At 51.4% G+C, this 8,806-nt stretch overlaps 2 protein-coding genes across 2 annotated transcripts; one reads left to right on the top strand and one right to left on the bottom strand.

Annotated features, from left to right (window-relative positions):
* Positions 1-2,465: 2,465 nt before the first annotated feature.
* On the bottom strand, positions 2,466-3,734 carry BBA_10167 (uncharacterized protein; the record flags this gene model as incomplete). Its single annotated transcript, XM_008605264.1, has 1 exon — positions 2,466-3,734. The coding sequence occupies one exon, from the start codon at positions 3,732-3,734 to the stop codon at positions 2,466-2,468; it is 1,269 nt and encodes a 422-aa protein (XP_008603486.1).
* Positions 3,735-5,069: 1,335 nt separating this feature from the next.
* BBA_10166 (uncharacterized protein) lies at positions 5,070-6,206 on the top strand (the record flags this gene model as incomplete). Its single annotated transcript, XM_008605263.1, has 2 exons — positions 5,070-5,340; positions 5,398-6,206. 2 exons carry the CDS (start codon positions 5,070-5,072, stop codon positions 6,204-6,206), a joined length of 1,080 nt encoding a protein of 359 aa, XP_008603485.1.
* Between the last annotated feature and the right edge of the window lie 2,600 nt (positions 6,207-8,806).

Below are 8,806 nucleotides of genomic sequence, written 5' to 3'. Positions count from 1 at the left end.
CGCGCGAGTAATTGTTGTACAGCCAGGTGTGGTATAGGGTAACCGTGTATGCCGTTAAAGTGGCGAGCGTACAAGCGGCTGAGATGATTGCTCTCTTGGACGTAGCAGAAACCCTGATTGCTGAAGTAAAAAAGAAATTTAACGTTAAGATTTGTGTTCTTCTGAATAAACAATAGAACAACAAAAACATACTTGGTCTCCTGTTGTGAACCTTGCCAGCGGCTAGTGTTTACTTTCAGTTTGAATGAGGTCACCAATGATGGAAGAAAAAGTATGGGCAATGTTCTCCATAACGCCCTGGCGCCTCCGTGAGCTGCTGACTATAATGCCTTCACAGAAGTAAACGATGTCGCGTAAAATGTGAAGATATCAATATTTACGTCATGGAGGTGAATGGGATAATGCGTGTCGACTTGAGTTAAAATTAACTTTCACTGATGGCCTTGTAGCAGGCAGGAGGGTTGGTTGGTGGAGTCAGAACTAGCTAGTCAGCACCCCTATGTTAACCGCTTCATGGCCGCGGTCGAAGTCTGACCGCTACTCGCTGATATTGTTCTGGTGGCAGACTCTCGTTGAGGTTCGCTCCAGACGCACCTACCGACGCCGGATGAGCGATGAGACGATAAAGCGCTGCTCAACGGCTCACTGGACATATGCGTGAAATATGAGTCCGCGACTCCCCTTGACGTATCGAAGCCTGCTTCAGAGCAAACGGACGGTTAGAATAAATTGCATGAATGCTATAGTGCGACAAACAGAACCCTCAGAATATAATTCATGTTTTCTGAATGCTCATACTGTACAATATATAGAATTTGTCTCTGGCATCGGTAACCTATTGGCTACATAATGGAGCCGCCATACTGGTTAGCCTGGCGTGCACGCTGGCTTTGCGCCAGGCTTCGGAGCAGCGGACGCTGTCTACCCTAGGTTGCAGCCGGAGCATTCCGGGATCATGTTCATCGGGTTCAGGATGCCGCGTCAAATTTTTCGATCTTTCGCACCGCTAGACATTTAATGCGTCCATGCTTGTTATTCTGAGTGACAATCAACCCAGCGTTCTCCATAGGCATCCGAAGCTGGCGGCAGTGGATCATCTTCCCTTTTGGGACTAGCGAGAGAGAATTGCGATTTCAGTGCCATCTGCCTCATCACACTGCGGTAGCTACGGACCTGATAGAAACAATATCGCATGCCATCTAGGAAACGACAACCCGCGCATTTCGGGAGATTTTGAGGAGGCTACTCGCTTGCTTGCTATGCAGTGCGGTCCCCAATCGCATCAGGACCTCGTCTGACTCATTTTAGTTACTAGTCAACATGCCGAAGGCACAATATGACAAAGATATCTCGCCCAGGAGTAGATGCCTGCTGTCTGCGCAATGGTTACCGTGTCGCCTCATTCAGGCAGGGGCAAAGGGCCTTTGCTCCATAGCGTAGGACTCCTGGTGCACATGATAGAGAGAGAGGTTCACAGTGCAAGCTCGAAACTCCCAACTTAAGCACGCCACGTGGTACTATTAAAGCAAGAGCCCTTTGGCCGATCGTAGCCGCATGTGAGAGCCCGGGAGGGGGCGGGGGGGAATTTGATCGCATACTACGCTGAAGAGGTTTAACTTTCAGCAAGTGCGGATGGCAACCACCAGCAGATTGCCCGAGCCAGAGCTCCTTCGCCGACACCCGACCAAGCTTACGCCACCTTGTTTTTGGCACGGAGACATCACAGAAAGCATGGGGGCAAAGTAGCCGCCTCTTGCCGCCATTTGCTCGACCCGGCCCCCGTAACGGCTCAAAAAATCATAGGAGTCGAAGAAGGACGCATTTATCGAAGCAGAAAGTTGACATGCCGATTATTCTTGTACAGACTGCACAGTGCAGCTTGAAGAATAATCCTTGTGTCAGTCTCTTACTCTTGATAAAACCTCCATCTGAATTTGACTCTTATACGCTTCCTGAGCCGTTACCAGACACTGATTAATGGTGGAGCAGCTGGTGGGGAGAAGCCACGCTAGGGATACGGCTGCCGCCGACACTCCGGTGTATATCAATACTGTACCGGGAAGTCCAAGTTCAGCGTCCGTAAATTGATTATACTATTAGTAACTTTGATTAGTTAGCGCCCTGATTCTACTAAGATGGGCTAACAGCAGCTGCTTCACCGGCCTAATTTGGATTGTTCTTAAGTAGCAATCAATGGATGCTGAACCTGAATAGGGCTGTACCGAACCCAAGGGAAAGTTCACGCTAGATAATACGCGCATCGCAAGAGAATCCGTGCTACCAGGGAGAAATGAGGATAGAAACAAGCATGAGAGGATAATCGCTTATGAGCACGCAGGAGGCAAAGACTTATTTCGGATAGGTACCAGTAACTTAGTTAGCGAGCCCTATTAGCTGCACAGCCACCGGGCGCAATAAAAATACAATGGAATGCAATGCTATGTACTGTAGCTGTAATCCTGGCTTCATTTGTTTGCTAAGCACACTGCGTTACAATTACCAGTCCAGCAGTTCAAATTAGACGCCGCCGATTTCGTGGACGGTTCGTAGGCTGCCCTCTTCCTGGGCCGTCCCCGCGTATTCCACTCGGGATCGTCGTCTCTCACGCGACCGTAATCCTCCTCTTCATCCTCGGCCGTGTCATCCCGCACGCGTTTCTTCGGGCTCTGACTACGGCTCTTGGACCTGGGCAGGCTCGGCGTGAACATGGTGCGGCAGTCTTGTCCCGACACCTCGCGCGCCGTTGGCAGCCCGTCCTTGCCACGCACCACGACAAGTCGGGGCACACCCGCCTCAAGAAAGCTCGTCTGCGCGAGCACCGTCCATGCGAATCGTGCAAAGATGTACTCGACCGCCAGGCCCGACAGTGGCTTCGGCGGGACATTGTGGTACACGGAGGCCAGCTCCTCGTCGTGCCGGCCCGAGAGGACGTGGATCAGCCACGCGCCCCATTTCGGGAGCACGACGAATTGGCGCTGGTCGTAGACGGAGTGCAGCTGGGAGCCCATCAGTATGGCATTGCGCGGGTTGTTGGTCTTGTTGTTGATGACAGCCTCCGGCCGTGACGAATACTGGAACATTTGATTCGCGGCGAACCAGGCGTCCTCAGTGCGGGGGATGAAGTGGGCAATCTCGGCGCCAATCGTGGAAGCCGTCAGGCGGCAAGAGCCGTCGCGCGTGAGGACCGTATTCTCAAAAGAGAACTTACGCGGCGGGTTGTTGTCGCTCGGGGGGAAGGACAACCCAGAAACCGTCCACGTGGGCGGCAACTTGTTGTGCGGGAACCGGAAGTGTGCAAAGGATGGCACGATTGGGTACGGCGTGCCCTGCTCATCATCACCAGTGTCTCTCGGCACATGAAAGTAGTAGTTGCGCCCCGGCAAAAGATGGTCTGGGTCGGTCGTGAACGGTGGCGCGCCGTCCACCCTGCTCTCGGAAAGGTATCCATCCCAGCGACAGTTGGCGATGATGCCGCACGCAACGCGCGCCGTGTCGTGGTGCAGACCAAGCCCGAGAGAATTGTCCTCGGCTAAAAACCCGTCCGGGCTGGGAATGGGATCAAGTGCCGGCAGCACGAGCAAGATGTTGGAGTCGTCGGGATATCGCGGATGACGCAGCGTCACGGCGCGCTCCTCGTTGCGGGTCGTGGTGCCGCTCGGCGCGAGGCCTTGGTCGGGGTGTCTCGGTGGCGGTAGGCCGGCTCGCGCACCAGAAAATGGTTTGCAAGGCTCCATTTCTCGTGGTGACGTCTCGCGGTGGTCATGACATGTCGTGTCGCCGTGAGTTGCATGTGTTGCAGGCAGCTTGTTGAGGCCCAACCCTCAGTGGCTGTGATGAACTGGTGTGCCCCAGGTGCTGGTTGTCTGGACAACCGTCAGCTACTCATAAATGCAGCCCCGAAAAAAAAAAGACAATCGGCCGGTAGTGAACTGTATCTTTCATACGAAAATGGGTCTTTCCTTCAGTATAAGGAAAGATGCCTACCCTTTTCACACATGGACATGGAATCGCGTTGGCGGGGCAAGCTCTCCACCAAGTTCGACGTCCAACACAACGCCAACTACAACGTCATCAGCTCCGCCACAGGCCTGTGGCGCGTCCAGGCGTGTCACGCCAACCAAGTTCATCAGTGGCTAAACAGCCAACACATGGCACGCACTGGCACGCAAGCTTGACGGCGGACGAGCAGCCGCATTGAGCCTCGATGCTGACAGCTGCTGCGCGGTCTCGGAGAAGCCTCTGACTCCCTGCAAGTACCTTGCTCCTGCTGGTATGTACCAGTCATGGACCGAATCCATAAGCACAAGGTATCGGCAGCGGTGTACCCTGTTCCTTGCAGTAAAAGATGTAGCAACTAGCCAGTTCTGGATTGAATTGGTCCGCCGTAGCTACGTTGGAGAGCACCCTCACCCGGTACAGTAGGTACCGTACTGGTATCGGTACGCATTCAAACTCGACAGCCGCTTCTGTGGGCTCATGCGCCAGCGAAGTTCTCCTCTCATAAGCGCCATAAACGGCGGACAGTCCATGGCCCGCATAATTTCCTCCCTTTAGCGCGAACGGCGTGCCGAAACTTTCTTTTGTGTTGCCGCAGCTTCTGCACGTCCACCCCCGTGCCGTCTGCGAACCTGCGCCAGAGACGGCTGCTCCCGCATACCAAACCAAACCGTTATGGGTGTCGCTAGCTAATGTTAGTTACCTTTACTGTATGTACGCATCAGCACCAACTATTCTTCTCTTGTAATGAAGTCAACTTTTGGCAGTGCAGTATTAGGCAGTCTTACGATCAAGACACTTTGCTCAGAAATAGGCCATTGGCTCCGTTTCTGTCTTCATAGACTTGTATTTCGTTGAACTGGTACCGGTATGTACATACCGCACGTCCGTATCAGCTAGCTCCAACCCCAGAACGAGTCCCACCCGCCTTGGTCAACGAGAAGACAAGCGACATTGATTTCGCTCTTAATGGCACTTGAGAACGGAGCAATTATAGGCGCAAACCCGACATCTCTTGTCATTCGTTTACCACAGTGAATTCTGCACGGATTCGGCTCGTTCAAAGTTCTACCATGAGCACCGACAATTTCAGACTGACTCGGCTGGAGAGGCTGCCAACAGAAATTATCCACGCTGTTGTCGAGTTCCTTGAGCCTTGGAGCATCGAAAAGCTTGCTTACACCAGCAAACGGCTCAGGCAAGCTTGTCTGCCGACCATTTTTCGTCGCGTGAAGTTCAAATTCTCTTTGGCCGGGATTGAGGGAATGAAAGGTCTCTTGAAGTCGAATGTTCGCAGCCATGTCACGTCTTTTAGCTATGAAGTCCCAGAATTGTTAAAGCCTGGTACGTATCTGCACGCGTTCTCTGGGCCGCGCTGACGCTTCTCATGACACCAAACAGAAATACTATACTTCGATTGTTTTAGGTCTGATATCCTAACTCCTGACAAGTACGTGGACATGGCGAAAGACATGTACGACGAGGGTGACGACGCAGATGACTTCCCGTCGTACATGTCCATATACAAAACCGTGCACGATATTTGCAGAGAGCAACGCAGCATCATCGATGAGGGTGCTGACCTAATTCTGTCATCTGTTTTCTGTGCACTTCCTCTGTTGAAGGAGGTGAGACTGTTCTTCTGCGATGCGCTGCAATTTGACGATTGTCTGTTGAAAGACGACATCATTATTGAAGAAGAGTACCATCAACACCATCTCCAAGTCGTCACGTGTGCCATTCAAAATGCTAGACGGCGAGGTGTCGCCATTCACACCGTCAGCTTGTGTGAATTTGACCTTCCATATTTCCATACATGGGAAGAACCAGATTTGACCGCTATCTCGGAGACTCTGAGACGGCTGCTGGAGAGCATCAAGGTTTTGCGTCTGCGCGGGTCCGAGTGGGTTCTGGAACTGCTATCTCAACACGCGCTTGGTCTTGATCAGATTGACATGTGTGAAACGATGGTTGTTGATGCCGCCCTGAAGACTTTTCTTGAAACAAATAAGAAGACTATCCAGTCTATTGGCTTTCATAGAGTGCAAATCTCCAAAGCGAGGCTGCATCCAAGCAGTCATCTGACTGCAAGCATACTCTGTAGTATGCTCGGTGTGGCGCCGTCCACGCCGTGCCGAGCAGATAATTGCGGCTGTCTTCGACGGCGGAAGGACGGATCGCGGCTGATACTAGACGTAAATCAGGGATAGTTGCTAGCAGCATTCTAGAATTTCTGCCAAGAAGAAGTTTGACGATCTTCAACGGCACTCGGAGGAAGGTAGACGCCATAAATATTTTTAGGTAACAAGCTCTAGAAGAAATTTGATAATTAACGAAGTGAAGAGAAATATCTCAGTAACTGGACTAACACACGTCGGGATACACACAGGACGATGACGCTGCAGTCTCGGATAGAGCAGCCGCAAGGGAGTTGAAACACGAACGCAAGGGCCTTATATAATTTTATAGGTGATAGGCTCGGCAAGTAGAGGCAGGTCGCTCCAGTTAAAGCTCTGGTATGACGGCTTGACATTGTCATATTGAATGGCGATTCGAGCAGGATTCTCGGTGAGACCATTCAGCAAGCTTCGCGGTTTATGATTTATCATCGTTCAAAGCCTCGAGTTGGCACTTGCCGCGCAAGGAACCACAGATGGTCATGAATCAGCAGCACAGTTGACCATCATATGTACAGCAGGAATTGTGAGAAAACTGAAGAAAACACGAAGCATAAACTCGAACGTGTGATGGACTCGACGATGGATGCCAACGAGATTATGCGCCGCTGCCAGGAAGCTAAGTGGCCCAAGCGCCAGCACGACGAACGGCTCAGGAGTCCTACAAGTCTATCATCAGACGCATTCGACGCAATGGCGCGTGCTCCTGGCGAAGCATCGGTGGTGAAGATGGCCCTGACGCCGCCAGCATCTAAAAGGATGAAAGTGTTAGATGAGGACTCAGCCGGTCCTATTACCGAATGATGAAGGCAGGCTTGCGCAGACGCAATTCTAGCTTTGACGCTGTACTCCACACCGGTGACTAGTCTGCTTGCAACTGGAAAATACTGCGTTGCCCGTGAGAAGGTAGCACTATACTGATATGAGACTCGCCGGGCTGTACAGGGGTGCGGGGGTCGGTGACACGGTCGTCGAGGCGAAACCTGTGCAATACTACGCACACAGTTTTGGAACTTTCAGCGTTAATGAGTGAATTGGCATCCTACTGGCTACGCATACGCGAAAAATCATGATCCGTCCATCCATGCACTGTTTTCATATGTCTATTCCTGCTGTCCTTGCGTGACGTACCCTCCACCCCCAGCTTTGTCTTGCATTCCGATTCTAAGCAGAACCATCTGATTTGATGCGGCGCATGAGCGTGGATTGCATTGGCATGGTTTTCAAGGGCCGTTTTAAAGGCAAAGCTCTTGGTGCAACCCGCCGCCTCGCATTTGAAAGGGCGCGTATGCTGCTTGATATCTTGCCTATTCGACTGTGTCAGCGTATCCTGAGAGGCGGAAGGATCAAGAACCTGCTTACGTTCGTTTCTTTAGGCTGGTGACAACTTTTGGGCAGTGCGGGCATTGATATAGACTTGGCACAATCGCGCTTTGTTGCGTATGCGAGTGGGAGCCACCTCGCTGATGATTTTCATCCGAGTTCGTGGGCCATGGATATCTCTCGAGCACCTCACCCTGTCCAGCAGGTTCGATAAAATATGCAGTAGCTGCATCTTCATGTTCTGGAAGCGGGCCGCCACCTCCAGAAACGGTCCAAAGTGGATCCACATAATAGAGGAACTGAGATTCGTTTTGATTTAGAAGAAGATTGGATCCAGAGTGTCCCGCTGGGTCTTGACTGGAAATGAGAGCTCTCGCTACCGAAAGAAGGAGGCAAAAACCTAACTGAACCGGACCCTGAAGGATAGATTTGAAGAGCTGAGAGAAATCGTGAGGGAGGCGGAAGAGATTTATGAGAGAGCGTATGGGATGGCTGCAGTAACGACTGGCTGCGGTAGAACCGCTTAGGCCAACCGTGAAGAGGAAAAAAAGAGAAGAGAGTTGACCGTCGAGGTAGGACAGGCATGATTTATATACAGGTGGCCGCTCACTTTCTATTCCGCGTGTCAATGCGCGCGACGAATCAATTGACCGTGACTGGATGAGTGACGAAGATATGCCACAAAACCTCCATGGCTGTGTTTAGCGCCACACCAACGGTAACTAGATGGGCGAGGATATGCCACAGAATCTGCATGTTCCTCCTAGCGCCACCTACTGTGACACCGACTCCGATTAGATGAATGGCGGAGATATGCCACAAAATCTGCACAGTCCACAAGCCTCTGAGAGCTCTGGCACAGGATTTGGGTCCTCCCTGTCACGCCACGTGAAAATTACAGACGGCAAACAAATGCCAGAACTAGTCTAGAATCTCCATGCCTGAAACTTTTTTTGCAATTCTAAAGTTGTTATATTTGAAAAGTTTACCAGAATGCCCAGCGACAGGATTTGCTCCTCATAATAGCTGGTCTAGTCTCGAAAAGTTTCATTCGTTGCATTGCTGCACTTTATATAATCACAAGAAATGTGTAGGAACAGCAAAGAGCCGTAACCAAAACCTTGGAAAAAACTCTTTAAACGTGATCAACCAGGCCCGCCGGACATTCCCTCATTGCTATTGCCCTCCACTTTACCCACTGGGTGAGCAACAGAGGGTGCGCATCGGGTCTCAATCGCTGTAACTGCTCAGCATCGTACATCCAAGGCTTGCCAACTGCGGTGAAATGTATAACATGACTCTGCAAATAC

This window comes from Beauveria bassiana (assembly GCF_000280675.1).
Source record: "Beauveria bassiana ARSEF 2860 unplaced genomic scaffold BBA_S00095, whole genome shotgun sequence".
In the NCBI taxonomy this organism is placed as follows: Eukaryota; Fungi; Ascomycota; class Sordariomycetes; order Hypocreales; family Cordycipitaceae; genus Beauveria; species Beauveria bassiana.
Note: the sequence above shows the minus strand (reverse complement) of the source record. Positions and strands in the feature narration are given on the sequence as shown.